Source organism: Lytechinus variegatus, chromosome 10, assembly GCF_018143015.1.
Source record: "Lytechinus variegatus isolate NC3 chromosome 10, Lvar_3.0, whole genome shotgun sequence".
Taxonomy (NCBI): domain Eukaryota; kingdom Metazoa; phylum Echinodermata; class Echinoidea; order Temnopleuroida; family Toxopneustidae; genus Lytechinus; species Lytechinus variegatus.
Window position 1 is genome coordinate 9,740,886 of NC_054749.1, and position 27,295 is coordinate 9,768,180.

The window sequence follows — 27,295 nt, forward strand, 5'->3', positions numbered from 1 at the left end:
AGAAGCCTGGCAGGGAGGTCAGACGGACGAGCAAGTTCCCTGGGGATGTTCATGGAGAAGCAATTGCAAAGAAACAGCAGGACATTCTGGAGCTGGTCATGTCTGTTTTGCTGAATGGATTAAGGTGACATTAAGAAATTAAAAAGAAAAAGGACATTTCATGAGAAATTCCCCCCCCCCCCTCTTTGAACTTTTTGTTGCCAGATTGATCTGTGGCAATGTGACTAAAGGGCAAACTCAGTGGCTCAAATGTAAGTTACCAAGGTAAGGGTATTAAAAAAAAACCTTCCTAGGTTTTCACTCCCACTGAAATAAGCAGAAATCCATATTGCTAATCAGATTTAGAGTGTACACACTCTTTGAATGCACACAAAAACATTGAAAAGGGTATATTTTCAGCCCATAGTTGTCCCTGACATGATGCTTCAACATTGAGGGTACTAAACCACTTTTAAACCACTAAAGGGTTCCTAGGCTTGTGTAATGATGCAGGGTTTACATCATTCTGTTTTTTTTTATATGGGTGCATGTATCTGGGCTAAGTGAACCCCCCCCCCATTAAAGCTGTGGTAATTATAGTCTCGGTCCAATGGGGATGATTATTGCTTTAAAAAAAATCAAATGATTATTTAGGAAAATCATTACTAACATTTTTGTTAATGTTAAACCTTTTACCCTGTTTTATGTATTTCTTTTCAATGATTGATTCTTTGTGATATAAGACGTTGTTTATGGAAACAGATGTAGTGCTTCTGATCCCTCTTTAGTGTTATGTTCATTAATAATAGGCACTCAATCACTTAATAGATTTATTCAATGTTTAATCACAGGTTGGTCATGGTTTGTCACGATGACCCCACATCTGACCCTGGTGTGTTTCTCAAACCTCAAACCTCCAACCCTGTCACTGAGCGGTCATCCCCGGAAGACGAAGCCTTGTGTGAAAACAACCTTTCTTCCTTCTCACTCTATCTGATGGAGTCTCTTGACAGTGTCTGCATTCCAGCTATTATGGTGTGTGGCATGAAAGTGTTGTTTATAGACCCCATTTTTTAATGCCAAATTCTGTGTTCTTCCCTTCCATGTTCTTTTAGACATGTATCATAACATGAAAAGACAGTTGCAAATAATGAAATTAATAGAAAACATTTAGTTTTCATGCAGATAAAGGATTTACAATCCTCATTTTAAAATAGTAAACAAGTTTGATGGGTATATCTTTCACTTAATGCACAGGTATGTTTTGATTTTCATCTTTTGACTCTATTTGTGTAAATTCAATATTTTCTCGTCTAAAAAAGTGTTTTCCATGAATATCTCTGAATTCTGTGTTCTTTCTGAATTCCATGATTTTTTCTGTTTTCCGTATCACAAAAAAATGGAGCCTTTAGCCTTGTTGAATTAAACTTGTTATAAATGATGGAATACAAGCTACTGTCTTAAGCTACTGAAATCCTCATTTGATTCCTGTTGAAATGTTAGTTTTAGAATTTTCATTGATTACAGACAATAAAGAAATGTGACTTATACTTCAAAATATAATCAAGCTCTTACATGTATATTTCATTGGATGATAATTCCCCCCCCCCCCTTTTTTTATTTGCAGTGTATGTTTTCAAACTGCAGTAGAGTATAGCTTTGGTGGGATTATTATTGAACTTTCATATAAGAAACATATGGAGAGCAATTAATAAAATCGTGTGTATGATTTTGTTTTTCTTCATATGATATTACACAGTGTGAGATGAATGACTTTCAGGAACGTTCTCTTGAATTGAACCATAAGTCATGAATTTCATTGCAAATCTCACTCATATTTCTTGTGTCTTGTTTTTATTCAAAACTTCATATGCTTATCCCAATATCCAACATCTATTTTTTTTCAATATTTTTTTATTCCAATCTCGTTGCATGTGATATAGGCAAACCACAAGGGTTTGAGCAGACCTGGGATTTATGCTTCACTGTTTGAGTCCCTCTCCATCATGCTGTCTCTTCACAATGACGATGGTCTCAACAGACTAGCTGAAAAACTAGGTGGGCAACCAATAAATTGAGCAGCAATCAGAATCATTAACTTTTTTTTAGTCTAGAACGCAATAACTTTGATAATGATAAAAATGCAATTGGCTTTTCTGAAAAGTATGATCATCCAACTCTTTACATGTATATTTCAGGCATTAATGAAATGATTTGTCTCCTTTTTTTGCAAATCATAAGAAAAGTTGTAAGGATATCAAATTGTCATGGATTGAGCTCTCTTAGAACCCAATAGCAGGTTTTAGTTGTGCATAAAATTGTTCCTATCTTTATGACCAGTATGATACACCACCCTGGGAACCGTTTCATAAAGCTGTTTGTAAGATAAGAGCGACTTTAAGAACAACTGGTGATCCTTTCTTGTGGTAAATGGTATACGCCAAAATGTTCATTGGCGATGGGTTAGCCGTAAGAAAGGATCACCAGTCGCTCTTAACTCATTGAGTGCTTCGTGCACGCTACGTATCCTACTATAACATGCCACACTCGTGCTCGCACGCCTACTATTGACTGCTTTGTGCTTGCATTGTTTCCTACCCTCGCCTGCTTCGTGCATGACTGCGCACATTTGGAATTACAATCATTGTTACGCCGTTTTGCATTGTATTGCACATCGCATGCACGCCGTAATTAGCACTATTGTGTGCAGTGCAAACTCTGCTTTCTGACAGATCAACTTACGCGGTTTACATTCGACTTTTTCAAGTATTTCTACATTTTTTACAAGATATGGCTCCGCCTCTGAGAGGGAAGAGACCTAGGTTTTTTGATCCATACAAAACACTCCACAAAATGGAACTACTTGATACAACTCATATTTTAGCGGTAAAGATAATAACCAATCCATATAATGAGGACACCATTATAAGGGGTATGAAATTTCCTACAACTTTACTACACAATATTTTGTGGATAAACTAATCGTTAGAGAGTTACAAGCAATTGTAATCATGACTATTGAAAGGAGTGAATACGACTCGCGATCCCAAAATCAATGTGGCACAGGGGGGTTTTGTGGCTGGCACAGGGGATTAGCATCGGATTAGCACTGTGGCGTTGGGTTAGTAGTGTGCGTGGCATGTTAAGAGTTAACCTACGAAAAGCTTAATGAAAAGGCCCCCAGGTGGGTGTTTCATAAAGCTGTTCGTAAGATACGAATGACTTTACACACGACTGGTGATCCTTTCTTGTGCTATGTGATATCCCTATATAATTGATTTATGACCTAAGAACATGTTCCAGTGGTGCGTAAAGTTGTTCTTACATGTATCTTTATGACCAGTATGATACACCAACGTGGACTGTAACTAAGGCTCGAATTCACAAAAGTGGTTTAGAAAACCATGGATTGAATACATGGTTTATGCAGATTTCCTGGATGAAATTATGCCTATTTACGATGTATACATATATTAAAATATTGTCCAATGCTTAAGTGCGCTTTTGTCACAGTGCGCCAAATTGACGCCTGTTGCCATGGTTGAGTACGTTATTTTGTTTATGAGTCCACTATTTGAAGAGTGGACTCATTAATTCTAAACAGTGGACTCATGAATATAATAGCGTACTTAACCATGGCAACAGGCCTCAATTTTGCACACTGTGACAAAAGCATGCATCAGCATTGGAATTTTTTAATATACGTGGTAAATAAGCGTAATTTATACAGGAAATCTGCATAAACCATGGGTTAAACCGATGTTTTTAAAAACCACCTTTGTGAATTTGGGCCCAATAGTTTATTTAAATGGTTATGGAAGAGGATTTTGTTAAAAAGGACTTTTGACAAAAATGTACATGTAGAATAAATTGCCATCTAATTCTAAATCTGGGATATAGCATTGGTAGAGATGTTTATTTGACATTGAAAAAAATGATAATTATTTGTGAATTGTGTTTCATTTTACATGAAAACATTTTATCACTTCAATATTTTCTTTCAGTTGGATCATCTTTCATTCAACTTGCAATGGAAGTAAGACATCAGTTCCAGTCACAAGAAGGGTATGTATTCTTAAACATAAGAAACATACAACTTAATAAAAAAAATGTTACTTTTGGCTTCCCATACTTGAACCATAACTTTAAACCTGAGTTAAATCAAACCCAACTTCAGAATGCAGGCCATATAAAACTAGTAATTAATCATCAAATTTTCTAATGTGAGGCATGCAATAAAAAAAAAGTATTTTAAACCAATAAACAAACTAAGTATAATCGCTAGAGGGTATTCATTTGTCTCGCAATCTACTCAATCTACCGCTCAGCCAGTCAACCCCCGCCCACGGGAAACTAGCGAGCCCGCCAATTTTGGTCTCATTTGCATATTGCCGACCCACGGCGTATTTGCATATACCCCCGGCTTATTTGCATAACTCCTGACCAATCACACAACGGATCAGTGCCCACCTATTGTTCTCGCGTTTGTGCGTACGGTCTTTGAGGTTAGTATAAATAGAGTACGATATCGGACAATCCGTGTCACTTGATAAAGAGTTGCAGCGGCACTCGAAAGCTCGTGAACTTGTAAAGCTAGTGAACACTTTTTGCGAGAGTGATCACGAATTTCCTAGAAAGCCAGTGAACACTTTTTGCGAGAGTGATCACGAATTTCCTTGTTGACCATAGTAGATTGCGAGACAAATGAATACCCTCTAGCGATTATTTCAATCCGCAATAATGAACCTATTTAGTATTATTAAACTAAGTATATGTAACAAGAATATAGATAATATGTATAACAGAAGAAAACGTGATTGAAAACTAATAAAAGTACTTCCTTTCAGGTACCTTGCAAAAGTCAGAGCCACGTCTTTCATGCAGTAATCGTTCAAACACCTTTTCATTACCAATTTTCATACTTTGTCATAGACTAAACAATAAGGGAATGCAGGAAAACAGCCAAAGCAGGATATCTACTACAAATTTTTGACAAGGTACCGACATGTAGTAAATTGACTCAGCTATCATATGCCTATTAGAACTCTCTGACATTGTTTATCTAGAATCACGGAACTGATCAAGTCATCAGATAGTTTTCTTGTTGATCTGCTGCACTCGTGTTCATCCCAAGGCCAATCTTCCCCAGATGTTAACATCTCAACAGATATGGTCCATAACATCACTGGTATGAAGTCATTCTCTCTATCTGAATTATTTAGTAGCCAAAAAAAAGTAAATGTAAAACTTTTTTACATGAAATCCTTGAAAAAAGGGCGTTGTGGCTGAGTGTGGATCAAATTTGCACCACAAGGTCTGTGTTAAAATCCTGCGATAGCAATCCCACCCTTTGGCAAGACACTTATCTACTTTGCCTCTCTCCACCCAGGTGTACTAAATGGGCGCTTTTAGGAAGGAATTCCTTGGAATGTTCGAGTGACCAAATAAGGTAGCTATGCATGCTAAAGCTGGTGTAATAGCGTGCTTTGCTTGGACACAATTAGTGGCTGGCTATATACATGTAAATGATCCATATCATGATTAAGTAGTAGTAGGAATTCCTTGGAATGTTTGAGTGACCAAATAAGGTAGCTATGCATGCTAAAGCTGGTGTAATAGCGTGCTTTGCTTGGACACAATTAGTGGCTGGCTATATACATGTAAATGATCCATATCATGATTAAGTAGTAGTAGAAATTTTGAAAATGCATGACAAAATGAACGTTCAATACATAAAAATGCTCAAAAGCAGCAATTTTCCTCTTTATTTCTCTGCACCAAGCCTAGTGCACCAAATTTCCTGCTGATGCCAAATATGCAATAACTTGGAACCAAACCCAATTATACTTGCATTTTACTTCCATATCCCATCAGCAGTAGATATGAACAAACTGTATGAGGCTGCAAAAAATTTGTGTTATTTTCCAAAGCAAAAGTAAATGGCCTAGTTTGGGGAATTAAAACTGGTAAATAATAATTAAATCAATACTTTTTCATTGTATGTCAAAATCAGCAGTAGAAATTGAATGTTTTATTATTATAATTGTTACATTATAATTTCAATGAGACATTGACTTTTGGTTAGTACGTGTATACATCCACTCCTACTCCCAGTCACTTCCTGCCCTTGCAAGTTTTATGAGTATGATAGTAGATATTATTTTATCTATTTCCAGGGCTGTCACGTTTTCCAGCTTTGCTTTTTGACAACCTTGCAGCCATCCAATTTATTGTGTAACAGAAAATACTACTTAAATTGTTTGTTATGGATGATACATTTGACGATTTATATACCAAAATTATTGTTCATTATCTTGATGTCAAATTTTAGATATGTATTTTGCAAGTTTTTGTTGGGAAAAGGGTTACAAAAACAAATAAATGAATTTGAATATATGAGACTGCATGTTCTATTTTTGGTATTTTCTATCAGGGGTGTGAGGATTCAGCTTAATACCAGCTTGTTTTCGCTTTCTTCTGTACAAAGGTTTGGGAACTTATTCGATTTTTGTCTCGCCTGCATAGCAGACCGAGACTGTAGGCGCCCCTTTTCCGATGGCAGCGACACTGTCAAAATCAAACCGCAGGTTAAGTTTTGACTGTTGTGTTGACTTGACTGAATTCAGGAATTCTTGTAGGTTTCATAAAGGGACCACTTAATTCCAGTAGGCGATTGGTTAATTTAGAAATTTAAAAATGATAACATATTTTGTCCAGGTGCTCCTGGTGAGATATGCCATCTCCTTGGACACCATGAAGATACTACCAGCAGATCATCATCACACAGAGATACACAACAGTGTCTGATGGCATTGCTCTACTATGCAAGGCTCTATGGAGACAGGTACACAGACACATTCTGATCTCTGCACAGATTAAATTTGTTGGAAATTTGTTGCATATTTTTTTCAAAACTGATACAGTATATTCATACCATTTTTAAATTGTAATGCAATTTTGTCCTGCTATGAATTCTTTGATGACTTGCTTAAGTCAACCATTTGAAGAATTCCTCTAGTTTCAAAGAATTTTTTGGGTGAAATTTCACTCACCGGCCCCCTTATAGATTTAGCGTTTGTCAAGACTAATACAATTGTTAGTCATTTAAAGAAGCCATCAAGGCATGTGTATGTGTAATGATGTGGACATCTCATTTTGTGAATGACAATAGAACATGGGCATTGATTTCATTGTGCTGCCATCTTAGAGGCTGAGGCCATTGCCTTGCATGAATTGACGATCTGCAGCTGGTGCATCTCTGACAACTCGATCTACTCACGCATATTCTTATATCCTGCAAATACCTTATACATTCAGTCAAATTTCTTTCTATATCAAATATCGGTTCATTTACATCCCAATGTGCACCATTTACAATTGCAAATGCGCCACATTGTGCATGTTATATCAACTCGTCAAGAAAACTTATAATACCGCAGTGTGCGTATGAACTTACTCTTTTGAGCTTCTGGATTGCTACTTTTGAGTTTCAAAAGTTAGCAGCTCTCATCCTCTGAGGGTGGGCAATATTAGATGAAGAGGTCATATGCATACAAGCTAGTTCTATACCAATTTTTTTTTTTGCTTCTTTCTTGGTAGATGTGTTTCAAGCTCTGACCTTCTAAAGTGCCTGACATCTTTTATCACTCAGCACCCAGACATCACCTCTCTTTCTCTCTCATCCTCTAAGCATCTTCTCTTCCTCTTTGCCGATTGCTTTGTGCACTCTGGGACTCGAGCAGGTAGCAGTGGTAAGCATAGCTTATTTACAGTCAAATTTATCTCTCAGTAGTCCAATATTCTTATTTGTTTGGTATCAACTGTACTGAAAAGAAAACTAAATCATGGTGACCATGTTGGTCTCTCCTCCTTATATACCAATGTTATGACTGGATAAGTGTATGGATATGAACCACCTGCAGTCCGTAACACAAAGGTTTGCGACTAATCGTGATTTGAAAGAACAATTCTAATTGGTTCCTAGTCAGTGTACTGAGCAGAATGCGTATGCAACGATGATCTTGATAGGCCATTTCATTTAGCCATTAATTGCTATTACCTTTGTGATACATGTCCCAGGTCCAGGGTACGAATCCCACCACAGCACTTGTATCATTGGAAAGGCGTTTATCTGTATATGGGCAGTTCCACGGTTACGGAGTGACATTCAGAAGCAAGTTTTTAGCATTCAAACAAAGATATCACCCATATTTAAATAGTTATTTGCAAAGAAATGGTATATGTACTTGACAGTAGTTGCTGAAACCCACTTTTCAAACTAATAACATTTTGATCCATTGAATTAATGAAATATGAATATTCATAATCATGGTTACGGAGTGACGTAAAATGGACATTTGCCACTTTCCACCCAGGTGTTGTAAATGGGTAGGAAAAAAAAATCCTTGAATGCTTAAGTGTCTAAAATGGCAGCACAAAGCTTTACATACATGCTAATGGAAAGACAAACAATGAATAATTTTTCCCCTTTGTAATGAGCTTGCTACATATTGGCTGATCACATGACACGACTAGAGGTTAAGTCATTGTACACCAACCATCGCAGTCTAATTCAGTGGGTATTCATGGCGAGTAACATCCCTACACAAGCAGCAGAGAAAATGGTAAGCATTTGTTTCTTAAGAGATGTTTGAATGATTATTCTTCACAGGAAATATTCCTATGTAAAATGAGTTGCCCTGGTAATTTGAGCATTTTATAGTACTAGACTAATTGTCATAATAAAAAATGCACAATTTTATAAAAAAAGACTTACTATCAGCCTATCAGATTGAAGGATTTTAGTACCTCATGACGAAAACTTCCATTTGAGTTCACTATACCCTGGTTTCCCTTCTCATCAATTCTCTTCTCCAAATATGACAAACCCTAACATGCCCCAAGCAAGCAATTCAAGTTTCAAAACACCTGTTTCTTGACGTCGGTCCGAAGATAATGCAAGAGCCCGGCATATACAGTCACAGTAGGGGGCCACACACGACGGGATGCATGCGCAGCGCTGAGCTCAGTTTCTGCAAAACATGCCGTCATTTTTATTCGCTTACTTTCCTTATTTTGAGGTCGATTTTCTTCGTTCGAAATTAAAAATGGACTAGTATTGGATGTCTGAATGTAATATGCCTTTGAAAACGTGATTAATATCGAATACAATAATTTCATTCCTAAGATCCTTCTACAGGCGGACAAGTCTTACGTAATAGCACAGCTGTTGTTTATCATTTGGCTCAACGCTCGTTTAGCTGGCCCGTGGTGGTGAAATTGAGACAAGGGGATTACCTGGCCAAGATGGGTTTATCGGGGTTGGAAATGTTGTATGAGATTTTCCAAATGAAAAGCGGGGTATCTGACCGCAGTTTGCAGTCCGAAGTGAGGTCGAGAATCAAACAGGAAATTTTCGTAATGTTTTAACTGTTATTGCAAATTTGGTGCTACATGCATAATACATTTGAGAAATAAAACCCCAGGTGTGTAAGTTGGGCCCTTATTGTGACATCCCTCCTTTGTTTAATGCCGAGAGATTGGTCAATAGCAGTACACTTGACACCATGTATTAATGGCAGTGTTTCTATTTCAAAGCAATTACAAATATTCTTTACGTTTAAACACTTGTCAGGTATTTCTGAAATCTTACGTCTAGATCAGTTGATTAATCCTCATCCCCTTTGCTTGAGGTTTATCAACCAGTCAAATATTCCTTTAATCTTTAACCTTTTTGAAGTATTAAAGACATGCAATGGAACAGGAGGGGGGAGCAGTCATTTCACAAAGACTGCACTGGTCAGATCATGTTAAGAGGACGTTCGCTACTGACTTTCAGTAACACTTAATTCTGTGAAATACCCCCCAAGGTTTTTTTTTATAGCATTGATCATATCGAAGGCGAAGGTAGAAAACATGCATTCTTACAATCATTAAAGAATTACATCACTTTTGGGGAGTATTGCCCCAAACACTACTTACATCACTTGCATCTTTTCATGAAAGTAGGGCCCACATTACTTTATTTCTCTCTCTGCACCCCTACTCTCCATCTAGTTAACTCAGTGGATAGACCATCTTGATATGCATATAGATGAGATGAGACTTGAAGACCTTGGTGAGGATGATGACATTGCCTTCACTCTTCATCTAATGGCACAGCATTCTACCTGCCTTGATATTATGCTGGTTTGTATTGTCTATTTTACAACTGAATTAATCGTAGTAGAATCCGTCTTTTCAAGTCGATACTCCTCAATCTCTAAATATTTTGAAAAGATCTTGTCATCCAATTGGTTCAAAATGGTTGTCCTATAGTCTGCCAGTCCTTTAATTGTGCTTGTGGCTGTAGTGAGGTTGACATAAGGAATAGCAAAACAAAGGCTTCCACCAAGGTTATATCATAACCTTGTTCATTGAATGAGTGGCTTCCCCAGGATTTTGAGCTTAATAATATCATGCTTCTTCTCAGTACAATTCCAACAAATCCGATCAGGTTCATAAATCCAAGTGCGTTGACAATACAGAGAATCCAATTTCAATAAATCTGTTAGCATATCCTAGTTGGTTCACAAATTCAACGAATCCGGTTTATCTGTGAAATCTATGGAATCAAGAACAAAGAGAAAGAATCATAAATACCAGCAAAATGAAACATCATCTTATATTAAAGCAACATTAAATATTTGCAAAGCCAGAATATCATTTATCAACAACTCAGATCTAGATATTATATTCTATACATGAATATGTTTTAGGTTTCCTTGTTTTAAACCAAAAGATGCGAGACTGGATCTGATTTTCCCATCATATCAGTATAGGAAATACATGAGAGCGAAAGGAGACTTTGCCCTCATGACTAATAGCCCCTAAAATTCCCTAAAAATGCATGCTTTAGGGCAACAATTCTTTCAAAGCTGTGTGCAGGCACCTGAATAGGTAGTCTAGCTTAGCTGGGGTAATAATAGCAGTGCCGGCCGCTGGGAGTACAGTTTTCAGAACTAAAGTGGCTACCCTGGGTAAATATATTGTTATTATTATTATTTCAAAAGTCGCCCTGAGATATCTGTCACAAAAAAAAATATTAAAATTCAATATTGTAAGGCAGAATAATGATATTTGCTTTTACTGCAAAAAGTAGCCCTTAAAATGAATGAAATAGCCCTCAAAATTCCAAAATTGTCCCATTGTGGAAAAAAAGATAGCCCCTAAAAATAACTTCAAGTAATAAACTCTAATATCAATAATCTTAATTGATGACCAGGGCCCCGTTGCATAAAACTCTAACCGGAGTTTTCTCCGGAAAAAATCTCCGGTTAGAGTGAAAACTCCGGTAAAAAATAATTAACTGTAGTTTGTCTGTTGCATAAAGAATAACCGGATTTTTTTCCGGTTACCTCCGGTTCATTTCCATAGAAACTCTGGTTAATTTTACCTTAGCTCTGAACTTGGTGTTTAGTTAACCAGAGAATTTATGAGCACAGATTTAAAGATGGCTGCTGTACTGCATGCTCTGCAAATCGCTGCACTCAGAAGGGAAAGGGTTTTCCGCGATAGGCACCATCCGCTCGACGTTTACGATGATCAGCAAATGTTTAAGTTGTATAGATTTACAAGGCAGGGATGTCTGCACATCATTGATATGATAAGTGATAGGCTGGAGCACCAAACGAGGAGGAATCATGCACTTTCCCCATCCCTGCAAGTTTTTTTAAGTCTTCGCTATTACGCGACAGGTAGTGTCATGGATGACACACGATGCATCCATTGGGTGCACCTGAGTTTAGCATCGCGAACCATTCGGAGAGTAACCCAAGCCCTATGTGAACTGAAAGATGAGGTAATTAATCAATAACGATCCTTTCTTAAATTTAATACATTCAACGTATTACCATTGCATTGCCCATGTATCATGAATCTTAAAGTAATGCCTCTATAGACTTATAGCCTACATTAATCATGTATACATGGACATAAACATTTGTTATTATGAAGTACCAAAATGTAAACTAAAATTTCACTTTATGCTTTGACATTTATCAAAAATACATAAACCAAAACATAAACTAATTCATTTGCTTGCTTTCTGATGAAATTAGAACATCTACTTTTCCAGGATGCAACTGATTGTAAAAAGTAGAATCCTGGCCCTTCACACACAACTCAGTATCTGTGTTTTCAAGCATACTCATGGTGCCATAATTATGCAAGTCCTCCCAACTCCCTGGGGACCGTTTCATCAACATTTTTGTCCAAGTTTTTAGATCTGACATCTTTCCTTTATTATGATTGGCTGAGAGTCACTGTTACTATAGTAACTGTCAGATAAAATGGGACTTGTCGGATAGAACGTCCGACAAGTCCTTTCATGAAACGCTCCCCTGGTCTAAGGGAGTGCTAGTGCACATGTGTTGTAATTCAGTGTAAGAGTGAAAGTGTAGAATACAAACCTGCTAAACCACTTCTGTGCTAACATATTTTTGTGCCGTGTACACAATAAAGATAACCTAAGCTATATGTATATTATTTCTATTATCATTATTATTGTTATGAGAGTAATTATTAATATTATTATTATGATTATCACCACAGTAATGTTGTTATTAGTATTATTATTACCCATTGTATTACATTGGTCACATTATTTACCATTATTTCACTTTTGTTTTAAGTTCATCTCTTTTATATGGAACAATCTCTTCTTTCTTTTGTAATTTAGTGATTTTCTGTAATATTCTGTATGGTTTTTAATGTGAAATGAAATGAATTATATATTGTTACTTCTGTAATCATGGAGAACCATAACAACTTCTATTTCCATAATTTTATTACAAAAAGAAAGTTTAAAGGCTAGTAGGGTTTATGCAATACTCATTTTTGTTCAAAATCAGTCATTCAGAAAGCTATGTTAGGTAATTCTTTACAAAATTATGAAAATGCAAGCATTTAACAAAACAGAACTTTATGAATCTTTGGTTATTTGCTTTGATTGATCTATCGAGTTGGAGATTAGATTTGGAGCTTTAGTGATGTGTGATATTCTTTTTAAAATGCAGATACTGTCTGCCAAATGACTTTTTGGTATCCTTCAGGTTTTTGCTCATGAATGCATGAATGATGAGACATATATATGTTATCAGATGAAAGAAGAGGGGGTGTTAATTGCCAGAAAATATTTGCAATCAATTGCAAATTTCAGTTGTAAATTTATTAGTGATTGATAATTTTTTATAAAAGCAACTAGTTTATACTTATTAATGAAAGAAGCATAACATTTACCATTTGCAAGACTTATGATTTATTAGGGGGCCTGAAACTGACGTTCAATAGATTGCAGGCTTCTTGCAACATCTCAACAAGTACTACTATGATGTGTCACTTGCCATTATGTTTGTAATTGAGTTTATATATGATTTAACTTTTTTCTAGGACACAATTTGTAACAATTTGTGTGGAGGAGCCATGGTATAGTGGTTCTGACTCTCGCCTTGTAAACAGAGGGTCGTGTGTTCGAATCCCACCGCGGTCTGGCGTCCTTTGGCAAGGCGTTAATCCACACTTTGCCACTCTCGACCCAGGTGCTAAATGGGTACCCGGTAGGATGTGAAAGTCATTGTAGCTTGTCCAGTACTGTGTGCGCCTCACAGGCGACTGACTGGAATACTCCCCAGGGAGTGGAGGATGTGCACACATTGTGTGCGGGAATGACTGATTGAATCCGATGACCGGCCGGGTAATAATATGTCTGTAAAGCGTCGTTCCGATGGATTAAGCGCTATATAAAGCGGATTATCATTATTATTATTATTAACAAATCACAAGACAAGAATTATATCATTTCCATTACTGTATTTATTCATATATGTATCCTGTATGCGTTTGTGTCATTAGGATGTGCTAAAGCATGAATTACATCCAACTGGTCGTAAGTGTGCCAGTCTTATTAAACAGTTGCTTTCTGCAAACCAAACCATTGAAGATACCCAAGATATGGAAAGGATTAAGAAGAGGATACCAGATCTACTCCAAGCTTGCTCTATGAAAGATTCAACAATACAAACTGGTATTTACTCCATGTCACATAGGTTTAGCATTAGGACAGTTTTGATAGGTTTAAGAACTCTTATTCCAGTTTATGTTACAAAGCTGCTGTATGAATCCTGAATCAAGATCATCAAAAGCATGAAATATGATAAAACAAAATAACATTTAATTTGTATGCTTCCTAAATAACAGGAATATCTCTTGTATTGTTAGCAAATGTCCCCACCCTTAAGATAAGGGTATTTTGTTTTTCCTTTTCTTGCCTTTTACATATGAAGAATTCTTTCAATTGCTACTACAACTTTAATACATTCCATCAGGTCATGACTCATGCATTTAATAAACATTCATGTATTCAATTCAATTTGAATAACTAATATTGTGGGTATGTAGATATGTTCATATGTGACCAGTCACCTAAAATCAACAATATGTAGCCAGTGAAGGTTCTCTGTAAATAGCCAAAATATCAATTTGATCTTCAGAAAGTACACGTAGAAATTATAAAATTAGCTTATAAATTATTACTCTTTATACTGTCAAACTCTGAAGCTTCAAAGTTAAATAAAAGACGAGATACAAATACAAGAGTTTCTTTTCTTTTTCCCAACTTTTTCGGAAGTTTCACTGAAATCGTTGTGTGCAAATTTCATGCTTGTTTGAATGAGAATCTTCAAGCATTGTTTTCTCCTTATTTTTTGAAGGTCAATGAATTTCTTCTACATTCACTCAGGTACTTGTGTTGGATATTATTAAACAATTTTTGACAATCTTTATTAAGGTTAGGATGTGCTTTGATTAAAAGCTCAATAAAATACTTTAAAAAAAGCATTTTGGGCGACGTGGTGGCATGTCATAAATCGTGGCTGTGCTGAAAAAACCTGGTATCTCAAAATCTAAAGATTTTTAGGGCAGCTTAGAAAAGGCTGTATTTTAAAATATAACAATGTTGGCAGTCTCATGTTGTCTGAAAACAGTCTCCTGATACCTGGGTTGACCAATACCTGTGAAGGACTCTTTTGAGGCAAAAAGGTAGCTACTCATGTTTCAACTCTAAAATCCAGCTTATTCTGAGCCGTCATCAAAATATTTAAAGTTTGAATTATGAGGTTTTATCAGCCCAGCCACAATATATCCTTGTTATATCTTTAAAGGTGCAGAACTAGGTTGTATTTTAGAGGTTCTATGTGCACTTTACCAGAATTATCCATCAATAACCCTTGAGGAGATTGATCTCAAGATTATTTATCATGGTACGTAATATCTTAAACTATTCTCTTCCCCATCTTAATAGTTGATAAATGATTGTTAATTGAAATTATTAGTTCCTCGTCACATTGCAGGGATACTTTTAAGTTTCAATTCAAGGAATTATATCCAAAATTTGAAAAAAACAGCATAGTAATACCAAATTATATACAGACAAGGAAGATTTTTTTAAAAGCAAAGATATCAACAGAACATCTGCAATATGTTAATGCTAAAATAGAAATTTGGCACATATGACAATAGAGTTGAAACAATATGAATGACAATTGGGCATGAACTGAAAAGCCACAAAAATGCATGGTGATCAGACTGTAATTTCCTCCCTCTTACCCTACCTTTTTCAGCTTTTCCCTTGTTTTATTTTTATGTGTTGCCTCCCCACACCATAGGTCATTGTCTGAGGGTTGCCTGTCTTCAATTTACATTTCTCATGATACCTGAAGACTATTTAAGGGATCAGCTTCCAACTTTGTTCGTATGCATTTTAGAGGGTTGACTTTTTGATCATATATAGGGTCACGAGGTCAAAGGCCAAATTATATACCTGAAATATATATTTTCGCTCATGATAACTGAAGAACCATTCAATGGATCACTTTCAAATTTGACTCATGTGAGTATATTCAATGGTAAATTTTCATTATTTGAATATTGTAGAATGTAGGTGTGTAATATTTTCTTGATTTGGCAGTAATGGAGGCATAAATTATGACTGAGTGTAGTTGAGATACCATCTTTTGTTTCAGTTCCTTGATTTTTACGAGAATGCACTTTGTATTATTGTTATTATTCATTTAACACCACCACTACCATGAGACTTGTTTAGCAGCTTCATGATTGTACTCCCAAAGACATTGTTTTCATTAGAGCAAACATTGTACAGAAAATACCGTGGCAAAGATTGACGGCCATTACACATCCTTCACAATATCTTGTGTCTTTCAATTAGCCTACCCCCCCAAAAAAAAAAAATAAAAAGGATATGCAAGAATCTCTTTGCATACTAAATTTTGGCAATATGTCAGCTCTTTCATTGAGTCATATTGAAACAAATCTTTCTCCCTTTGCATTAATTTTCAGTCATCAATGTTCTTACAAAGAATGCAGAAAACAGTGATGATGTGATTTATTCTAGCCTGAATTTCTTGCTGGATCTGCTTGTTCATACTGCAAGGCATGGTGAAAGTAGAGGTAAGCTTTGACATATGGTTAAGACTAAAAATGATATTATTATGATTTTTTTTGCCATTATGGAGGTAAAAACATGGTTGTTGTTTTTTTTCCTCTCCATATCATGGATGATGTTCTCAATCGTATCATTCACCAGTAAAATAAAAAGTAGTGAATAACAACGAAAATTAGAGTTGACCAGCAAATATTTTTGGGAAAGGGGGGGGGGGGAGGAGCAGCTAATTTGAATAGAAAAATAAAATTCGGCCGGTTTGAAAAGGGTCGGTCAGTTTGGGCACACAGAGGTGTTACATTTTTTTATTATTTTTTTGGAGGGGTTGCCTTAGGGTTTGTATGCAGTTCCTAATGCTACATGTATGCCATGCAGAACTTATTCACACCTACAATCTACCACCAAGAAAAAACTTTATTTTGTCACAGTTAAAATCATAATGAAACAAATTATTATTTGCTATTCTGAGTCGCAGAGTGATTCAAAGGAATGGATGTGTACATGAATTAGCTTTAATATAATATATGATGAGATGAAGACAGATTTTAGAAACTTTTTCAATGTTTTAAACCAATTCTGCTGATTGGACCCTCAGTGGAAGCATATATGTCATAAAATATATAATGCATGTTATACATTTCATACCATATTATGTATGCATAGAAGTCAGTATGTCAAATTTTCCATGAATATGTGTATGTTTGATCAAATGGACGCAGTAACAAAAGATTGATGATTATCATTCTAGTGGTATCCTTAATCGTATCCAATGGAGCTATTCTGACATGCCTTGAGTGCCATTGTAACATGGAACCAGCATTATCAGTTCATCTTGACATTCATTGCTGTGCTCTGAATCTACTTGCACACCTCACCATCTATCAGAAACATTACAACATGAAGGTAATGATCAATGCTCATCTCTTTTTTTTCCTTTCACTTGTTAACACATATTCATGGAAAGGTTATGTATACTTTTTGTCTCACCTGCGAAGCAGAGTGAGACTATAGGCGCCGCTTTTCCGACGGCGGCGGCGGCGGCGGCGTCAACATCAAATCTTAACCTGAGGTTAAGTTTTTGAAATGACATCATAACTTAGAAAGTATATGGACCTAGTTCATGAAACTTGGCCATAAGGTTAATCAAGTATTACTGAACATCCTATTAGAGTTTCATGTCACATGACCAAGGTCAAAGGTCATTTAGGGTCAATGAACTTAGACCATGTTGGAGGAATCAACATTGAAATCTTAACCTGAGGTTAAGTTTTTGAAATGTCATCATAACTTAGAAAATATATGGACCTAGTTCATGAAACTTGGACATAAGGTTAATCAAGTATCACTGAACATCCTGCATGAGTTTCACGTCACATGACCAAGGTCAAAGGTCATTTAGGGTCAATGAACTTTGGCCGAATTGGGGATATCTGTTGAATTCCCATCATAACTTTGAAAGTTTATGGATCTGATTCATGAAACTTGAACATAATAGTAATCAAGCATCACTGAATATTTTGTGCAAGTTTCAGGTCTCATGATTAAGGTCAAAGGTCATTTAGGGTTAATGAAATTTGGCCAAATCGGGGGTATCTGTTGAATTACCATCATAACTTTGAAAGTTTATTAGTCTAGTTCATTAAACTTGGACATATGAGTAATCAAATATCACTGAACATCCTGTGCGCGTTTCAGGTCACATGACCAAGGTCAAAAGTCAATGAACTTTGGCCGAAGTGGGTGTATCAGTTGAATTACCATCAAAACTTTGAAAGTTTATGGATCTGATTCATGAAACTTGTACATAAGAGTAATCAAGTATCACTGAACATCCTGTGCGAGTTTCAGGTCACATGATCAAGGTCAAAGGTCATGTAAGGTCAATGAACTTTGGCCATGTTGGGGTTTTTTGTTGAATAACCATCATATATCTGTAAGTTTATTGGTCTAGTTCATAAAAAGTGGACATAAGAGTAACCATGTATCACTGAACATCTTGTGCGAGTTAGAGTAGTATTCAAAGTCAGCACTGCTGCTATATTGAACCGCGTGATGCAGGTGAGACGGCCAGAGGCATTCCACTTGTTGTTGTTTGTACTCTAAATGTTCTCTTTCTTTTAAAATAAGCTTTAATTTCCTCCCTTGTTCTTACTCAGTATTTTATTTGGACTTAGTTCATGGCATGTAAAATATTACATTCCATAGTACAATTTAGATATTCTGAAATTACCAATTTAAATGACAGTACAGATTGTAAAATTAAGACTTGACAAATGAGGCTTCAAAAATTTATTATGTGTATTAAAATGAAAATTCAAACTTTTTTTTTTTACTCACATACTAACTGTTGCTAGGCAAGCAATAGTACATTCGCAAGTTTCAACTTTTTTATTTACTGAAAAAAAAATTAAAGACATTTGTATTTAATTCCATTTTAAATGCATGCATTACTTGTGTTGGATTGAAATTTGGTTGAATATGATTATTGCCATGAAAAAAGAGAATCTTAAAATATTCTCATTGTGAATGTCTCTGTCATAGGTCAGCCAAAAAATAAATCTCAAGGAAGATGTTCTACTGCGGTTGGTGACTTGCTCTTCAAAAGTAATCCAGCAATGTAAGTACAGCATTTGATTTTAATTAATTGACCTTCCAGCTTAATACTTGGACCTATAAGACATGTTCAGATATTTCACAGCAAAGCTCATCTGTATCCTATTTGCAAAGTTAAAGTGATGTGATTGCAACAGATACTAGAAATGTTTTGGTTGCCACCTTCCTCACAAATTGATCAGTTTGCATTTAATTTTCATTCATTAGATATGCACATTTGAAACCCACAATACAACAGTTTTATTACTTATGAGTTATGATGTAATAATAACATGATTATATCAGCAGTCTTTCTCCACAACATTTCAATTTCTTGAGAGTATATCATATAATACAATCATTAGAATAAGGTGGGGCCCATTGTCCCATTTTGTCAGAACATGATATGGATTAGACAAGGGCTTAATGCGAGTTTGGGGTTATCAAACAATTCTTATCAAATCAGAGAATTGTTATCAATAATCAGGAGGTACATTTTCTCTTGCAAAGGATCAGCAAATTCTACTAATGTTAATATTCTTAAACAGTGGCAAGCATACAGCTGTGGACAGCATTGTTCCTGTCATCTGCCTCACAAAAAGAGCCTTCATCATCATGTGAGCAAAGAGAGCCATCCCTTATCAAGGTTTGCTCTGACAAGAGAAGAAAGCTCCTGGAAGAGGAAGACCTGGGACTCCCTGTGTCCTGTCAAACCTTGAGGAATGTCTTTGCCTCTTTACAGAATGTTATGTTGCAGGTCAGTCAGTCATCCAGGTCATATATCCGTTTATTCCCCGACTGCAGGGATGGCCAGATCCACCCTTCACAGAGATCCCCCTTGCCCTTTCCCTTCACTTTATTTGGTGCATCCTCCTTCGTCAACCGAGTCCTCCTATACTCTCTCCCATCGCTTGCTTCTTCCAAGTCTTCTTTGGTCACTGCCTCTGCCTAAAAAAAGGTGGTATCAATACCTTATTATCATCTGCTACTATGTTTCTTTCCCTTTGTTTTACATTGGTCCTCAGAAAGATATACATAATATGCCACATTTAATTCTTGATTTTCCTTCAAGTAAAGAATGAGACAACTTCTGATCAGTACAGTATCAAACAAAAATTAGTATACCCCTAACAACACTGCTAATTGTTCAGTGCAGCTCTTTACACCAAAGATTTTCTTGAACTTGCACAATGATTATTAGAATATAATGATACATGACAGGATAGCTCATTTAATCACGACCATAAAGCATGGGTTCCTTAGGAAGCTGCATACAAAGATACAATTATAAATCTATATTTCTATGAAGCATGTATTCACTTTTATATATTTCCAAATCAGCCCTCTTTACTTTGTTATTCTGTTCTCTACCCTTAGTTGAACATTGACCAATTGCATATTGCTCTCTGACTTCTTGATAATTCAAAATGAACATTATCGTTTAAAGTCCTCTCCCTATATACAGATCTTTTCTCCTTCCTTTATCATTCTGTATTACAGTATGTCTCATTTTCCATCTTCCACCTTCCTGCCAATCATCTATTTGTATTAGGCATTTTAATTATGTTGTGCCCCTCTTAAGGAATCTGCAGGAATATCTTCATATATCTTATGTAGATCGATCCATCTCAAAAATCTATTGGTATCTCTCCTCTTATCCAATGCACCAGTCACTGCCAATGTTTTGTTTTTATTATTGATAAAAAGCCATCCCCAAAACAATAATAAGTTGCCAGAGAAGATTCTCTTTAAATAGCCAAAATAGAAATTTTGTCTTAAACAGGTGATAATTTAAAAAATCAGTTTTTCTGAAAGCACAGTTCTTCTTCATACAGTCAAAATTTGAAATTGTAGTTTGACAAAAGACAGGATACAAGGGTTTCTTTAACATCATTTTTCTCAGACTGCTTGTAAGAAGTTCAACTGATATTACACAGTGTACACATATCATGCTGGAGTGAACCCAGAACTGCAATCCTTGTTTTCTCCTTATTCTTTGAATCTCTCACCAATTTTCTTCAACACTCAATCAAGTACTTGTGTTGGTTATTGTTGATCAATTTTGACAAGATAAATGTATATATCACTTTAAAGCTCATGCGATTTGCTTTATTAAGCTCAATAAAAATCTCTAAATTATTTTGGGAAAGTCATTGACAGTTTTGTGGTGGCCAGTCACATTTATAATTCTCAAGGAATTTAATGTATATAATACATGTATGTTCACATCTCCTGTAGATCAACCCATATTTACAATTATTTCTGTCTTCCCCTTCACTTTCCCATCTAGCTTCTCATTTACTGGTATCTTCTTAGTATTGTATTTTTTTCTTCCATTTATCCATCTTGACACTAATCATCTACTGTTAATACTTTGTGCCTACCTGTTGTCTTTCATCATCTTCCTATACGATCCTTAAGGTGATTGTATCATCTGTGATTATATTTCATCCATAGGGTAATGATCTGTTATTACATGCATCTGTTATCTGTATCAAATCAATGATCAACATGACGGCTGATAAAAATCCAACAGCAAGTAAGTATAGTGCTATATTGCCCTTTTTTTATTGACTGAGTAATGTGGAAATTGTACATTTTTCTAGATTTTGAATTGTTGCTTTTGAATAAAAAAATCCATAAAATTTAGTGAATTGTATAAGTCGGACACACTGACAAAAAACAACAACAATAAAGTATACATTTGATTGAGTGTGAGAGGAACAGCAATATAGGAACAAGCATTGTAATTAGCTGACCCCTTAACATTATGTATAGATTTTATCATAAATCAGAAATTGTCCAAACTTTTAATTTTATATCCCTTTTTATAATAACGAAGGACCCGTAACATAAGGTTTAGCTATTTATCATACGCCTGATTTTCAGGATTAATTACACATTGTAGCCAATGCAATCAATCGTTAGAAAAAATTGTTGTGTGATGATTGCTAAGCTTTGTGTTATGGAACCCAGGAAGGCCACTTTTCAGACTAAAGCCTGAATTCAGACTTTTTAAACATATTTTTAGCCACAGAAAACTCCTTTTTCAAGTAGCAAAGGGGTCATAATCTAGATGATTTTCAGATTTTGTTATCATGCCTAATAAGGGGCACCCTTGTTTATAATGATTTCTTCTATTTGTTTTAGTCAACAATTTTCTTTGGCAGTATGTCATAATTCTTCATAATGTACATTGTACATGCAGTCCCTTTGGAAACGGAAAGTAGTCCACTAATTGAATAAAGCAATGCTACACTCATGCATCAGACATGCCAACCTCTGGGAATTAAAAAAACTGTATTCTGTGATTAAAAAAAATGTATTTTTCCTCCAAAAAGTGTATTTCATAATAAAATGTTTGGCGCACTCGCTCACCGCAGCGCTCAAGCTGCATGCAAGCTAAAATGTGCACTGCTCTTGCAGATGAAAAAAAAAACAACATTGAAACATGTGTATATCTTCACCCTGGTTTTAACAAAATGATTGAAAAAAAACAAGTTACCTGAAATTACATTGATCTAATAACCATATTTGTGTACGTTTTATGAAATAGAGACATATGGAGATGATTTTTCTCAAGAATTTTAATTTTTTTTCTACAAAAAACATATTTTTTAAAGAAAAAGCATGCTGCCGTATTTTGATTGCAAAAACATACTAAATACACCTAAAACGTACTGGTTGGCAGGTCTGATGCATGGTCATGTTTAGAAACAATTATAGCTGTCACAATAGCCAAACTACCCGAATGCAGCACATGGCGTGAATTTGCACTGACCTAGAAATTCTACTTCTTGTTCAGTGGTGTGTGATCCAACAACTTCTGTGGCCCGTAACACATAGCATAGCAGTGATCATAGACACATTTTTCTACGATTGATTCCATTGGCTACAATGTACAATCAATTGTAGATATCAAGTGTACGATTAATCACTAATCTTTGTGTGTTACAGGACTCTGGTCTACTTGTACCATAACTCGCCCGAGTCTAGTCGTATCTGTTTTTCCACGTTCTCAATCTCTTACATCTGGAGGAGGAATCATTGTAGATCTTGTTTAATCATTGTATACTATTCTTACCTTCAAGCTACAAGAAGTTACACACAAGTAAAGGTCATGAGTTACATCCAGGAACATTTTTTGATTGTCAATCGCAACAATTTGAACACTAATATTTTTAGATATTGACATACCTGGTTTTCCACACTTGAGATTGATCAGATCAATCACAACACTTTGTGAGATGGGGGTCTAATATTCATCTTTTATTGCCGTTTCTCTGTAGATCAACACCTACTGAGTCAGCCGTGGAACCAACTACTTATCAACTGCGTCGTGGAACTGTACCAAGATTCAAACTCTATTAACCAAGCCATTCCAGAACTAATCACCCTCGTATGTATATTTATTTTGTCAGCAATTATTGTCAACTGGTTATCCATGTTTGTGCATCAATATTTTTGTCCCAACATGTTTTGCGAACCAACAACTTTTCTTTGATTGCGGAGGAGCAGTTTTCTAAGCGTCCTTTGGCAAGGCATTTATCTATATTTGTCACTCTTCACACAGGTGCAGTAAATGGGTACTCGGTAAGAAGGAATTCCTTGAATTCTTGTGCACCTGATCAGGGTGGCCTTGCTAAAGCTGGATCAATAGTATTTAGTGCTTAATAGACACTTTGTATCAAGTGGTATATGAGTGTTGTATATATATATTATCATTATTTCACAAACTTTCAGTTGCAAGTAACATTAAGCCAGCTGGACATACATTCAGTTCTGTGACTTTTTCATGCAGATATCAAGTATGTCATAAAGTCTAGGAAAGTCTAAAATTGTATGCTTTTCATTCCTACTACCACATGATTGGTTGTATAGTGCACGTCTAAATGTTTTGAAACATTTCATTTTAGATCAAGTTAAGAGCAACCAATGTATACATTATAAATAGGTTTGAGATATTTGATTTATCTTTGGTTTTTTTTCTGGTTTCTTAATCAGTTCTTGAGACAAGGAAACGTACAAAGCTATGTGAAGCAACATCATGTGGATAGCTTACTGATATCTATCTTGAAGACGGAGCCCACTCAGCATGACAGACAACAAGCAACTGCCATTCAACATCTACTGAATGCAGTAAGTTATTTGTCCATTATAAAGTGAGAAGTTGTGAAAACTGGACCATTTGCAGATGTGGAAAGAACAAAAAGTAGCTGGCTATGCCTCTCATAGTAGATATACTGTACATTCCACATCACAATTGATAGTGGCATTTTAACATTCCTCATAATTGTAATGTCATTGTTGGAGGAAAAGTGTTGGCAGGGAAAACATAATTCAAGTCTTGTTTAACCCTACTCCCAGTGTTTCACTATTTTGATTAGATCACGCTCCAATGTGTTTGTACAAGAAACCTGTATGGTCAAGGCAGGCTGACATGGTTCACTGAACATCAGCGCTTCTCAACCTTTTTTTACTCTAGGAACACTTTCACTCTCAGAATTTTTTTTGAGGCCCACCTACCAAAATTTTGAGAAAACTTCCATTTTAATGAAAAAAATGTTTCATGAAATTTGAACACAAAGCTCTGAAGCACATTTGAAACAGAGTTTACGAACTAATCTACATTCGCGAATGTCCGGTAAATGGGCGACAAGTAACTACATATACATGCACAACAAAGTGTGCATGTGCATGCTTTGCAACATGTGTGATACCTAAGCTTGCTTTAGTTTTGTTTGACCCACGTAGACTGATCGAACATACCATGTTCCGACAGGTCTGTGAAAAACTCCTATATTTTCTCCCCCGTGAGCTTCTCGCGGCCCACTTGAGAGAGCTTCGCTGCCCACCAGTGGGCTGCAGACCAGGTTGAGAAGCGCTGGTCTATATAATGCTTTAATTTCCATGCGTGTATTCCGATGGATGCTTCTCAAATGAACTTGCAAATACTAAGGACTCTATTCAGGCACCTTGTCAAAAGTCAGATGTATCTTTCCTGCAGGAATCCTGCCAGTAGTTTTTCATTAAAAAAATCATCACATTTTTCATAGACAAAACAATGGGGACTGCAGGAAAGATGCAATGAAAAGATGTGAAGCAACCTCATAGCAGGATTCCTGTCATAAGTCTGTGCTGTGTCTTCCAACAGAAATCCTGCTATAAGGATGCTAAGCGTCTATGTGCCACGACTGGACGTGGCATAGACATTTGATGAGTTGCCTTAGTAAGATACCTTTTTTTCCATAGGTACGAGCCAGACCAGAAATTGTGTTGAGCAAGAGACAGGATGATCAGATAACTGCCTGGATGGACAAGCTAAAGACTCACCTACTGCAACTTCCCCAGCATCATCCTGTATTTTACCTTCTTTATCCCTAGAATGTAGGCCCATAGAGAGTAGGGAGTGATTATCTAAAACTGAGCAGACTCAGAACTATATCCTATGACATTGCCTAAGATCATCTTACAGTTCTCTATTAGGAAGTGTCGGCCAGAGGGGATATTTAGAAGGTTGGTTAGCTCGGATCATGGATAGGCTCAGTAAAACATCCTGCAACCCTTCCCATGATCATGCCAGGTAAACACAACACCCAACGTCTAATGGAAAACCAAACATGGATACACGTAGGCTGCTACAAGCGCATCGCTTGAGTCTTTGTACGCACAAGCTTACGCACTGAGCCGGCCATCTATGTACTGTACTGCTTCATATAAACATGTTTAGTGGCACACGAGGTGCATGCATTCAATTATATTCAGATTGTAGGTTGAAAATACACTAATTATGATTGCATTTTTTTGCGTGTGAACTGTATATTTGTTTAAATTCCACTGTACCAGCATGTGTTCCTGAGAGACTCGTATTTGTTTTCAAAAAATTTTGTCAATTTTCATGGTTAACATTCTATTGGGGTTTGCATCTCTGATCATGTAAGAGTTCTCTGTTATTAAATGTGTGCTAGATGTGAATGGAATAGTTGAACGTTGTGCATTGTGAAAGGTTCAGTAGGCTACCACTACTACTCCATGATCATTTTAGATTTCTATATCAAACATTGTTGACCCACAGGAAGTTAGGATCAACTACATCAAGAATTTGTTGCATGAAAAGGAATAAGTGATTCCTTAACCTTAGCAGCAGAATCTATCATGGGCATGAAACAGAGATAAATAGCAATTGCTGATTTTAAAGCTATGTTGTAATATAATTTTCCAGAAGCTGGGCTCTCAAATTGAAGGGTCGGTGGTTCAAATCCCGACTGTGTTCAATAAATAACACATCCTGTTATGAAATTTAGGGCTATCACTTTATTATGTTGTGATTTGTTATAACAGAACTGCCAGTTGTGGTAACAAACTCAATTATTCAAACAGAATCCAATAAAATGACCACCCAAGTGTTTGTATCAATAAAAAATATGTGCCAAATAGCTCTTGAAAAATATTGCTGAGAAACAAGAATAAACGTAGGATTCATCAAATGTCGGGTATTTTTCAAAGCATTTTAAGTACACTGGCGCCCTTATACTTTTCTGTGCGAGTGATCAGATATGATGTCAGTTTTCAGCTAAGATTCATGATTTCCCAAAGATAAGTGTATGTTATTATTCCAGATCTAGATCAATGATAATAGGGTGATTATAAACCTTGATTTGAAAGGCTCTCATGAATGAAATACTCGTTTGCTGCAACTACATTCCTTTACCTTTTTACATTTTACTATTATTACATTTGTGACATTTATTGTATACAGTCGTGCCATATTTTGAAGAAAAAGAAATTATTTTGTTTTACTTTTTTGTTACTTCCATGAATTCATTAAATTTACCCCATGTAAATTGAGAATTTAATATTTTTCACCAATTCACTTTGCAATATGTGATGTCATTGCGTCGCCATGTTAGATGCTTAAGCCATTGTTTTGCATGCATTTATGATCTGCAGCTGCTGCTCTCTTTATACATATTCCTATAGCCTCTGATGAGAAAGGGCACTGTGAGATTACGATTATTATACAAGGTCTATACTCAAGTTGATGCTACTACAGGTATGAAATACAACCTTTCAATAATGTAAACTGTATCGACTTCATATAAACTATCAATAATCTACAAATACATATCAGTAATGTCAATTTCAATAATGGTAAAATAATATCACTCATTTTAAAACCTACATGTACAAATACTTGACTGCTTCCTTATCCATCGTAACAGTATTACA

At 35.9% G+C, this 27,295-nt stretch overlaps 1 protein-coding gene across 1 annotated transcript; it reads left to right on the forward strand.

The window, feature by feature from the left end:
* On the forward strand, positions 1-27,197 carry LOC121422921 (meiosis inhibitor protein 1-like). Its single transcript, XM_041618163.1, has 19 exons — positions 1-124; positions 831-1,014; positions 1,923-2,037; positions 3,984-4,044; positions 5,046-5,167; positions 6,697-6,823; positions 7,579-7,730; positions 8,479-8,603; positions 10,036-10,167; positions 13,870-14,041; positions 15,177-15,275; positions 16,372-16,482; positions 17,223-17,377; positions 19,016-19,091; positions 19,615-19,823; positions 21,524-21,605; positions 23,356-23,465; positions 24,071-24,205; positions 25,319-27,197. Exons 1-19 carry the CDS (start codon positions 99-101, stop codon positions 25,448-25,450), a joined length of 2,325 nt encoding a protein of 774 aa, XP_041474097.1. The 5' UTR covers positions 1-98; the 3' UTR covers positions 25,451-27,197.
* The last annotated feature ends 98 nt before the right edge of the window (positions 27,198-27,295 follow it).

Excerpts from the sequence above, each read along its gene's own strand:
- LOC121422921 (XM_041618163.1), top strand. The coding sequence starts at position 99 with ATGTCTGTTTTGCTGAATGGATTAAG. Across the intron at positions 15,276-16,371 it reads TCTCAAGATTATTTATCATG|TCATCAATGTTCTTACAAAG; the intron begins GTACGTAATATC and ends ATTAATTTTCAG. Across the intron at positions 19,092-19,614 it reads TTCAAAAGTAATCCAGCAAT|TGGCAAGCATACAGCTGTGG; the intron begins GTAAGTACAGCA and ends ATTCTTAAACAG.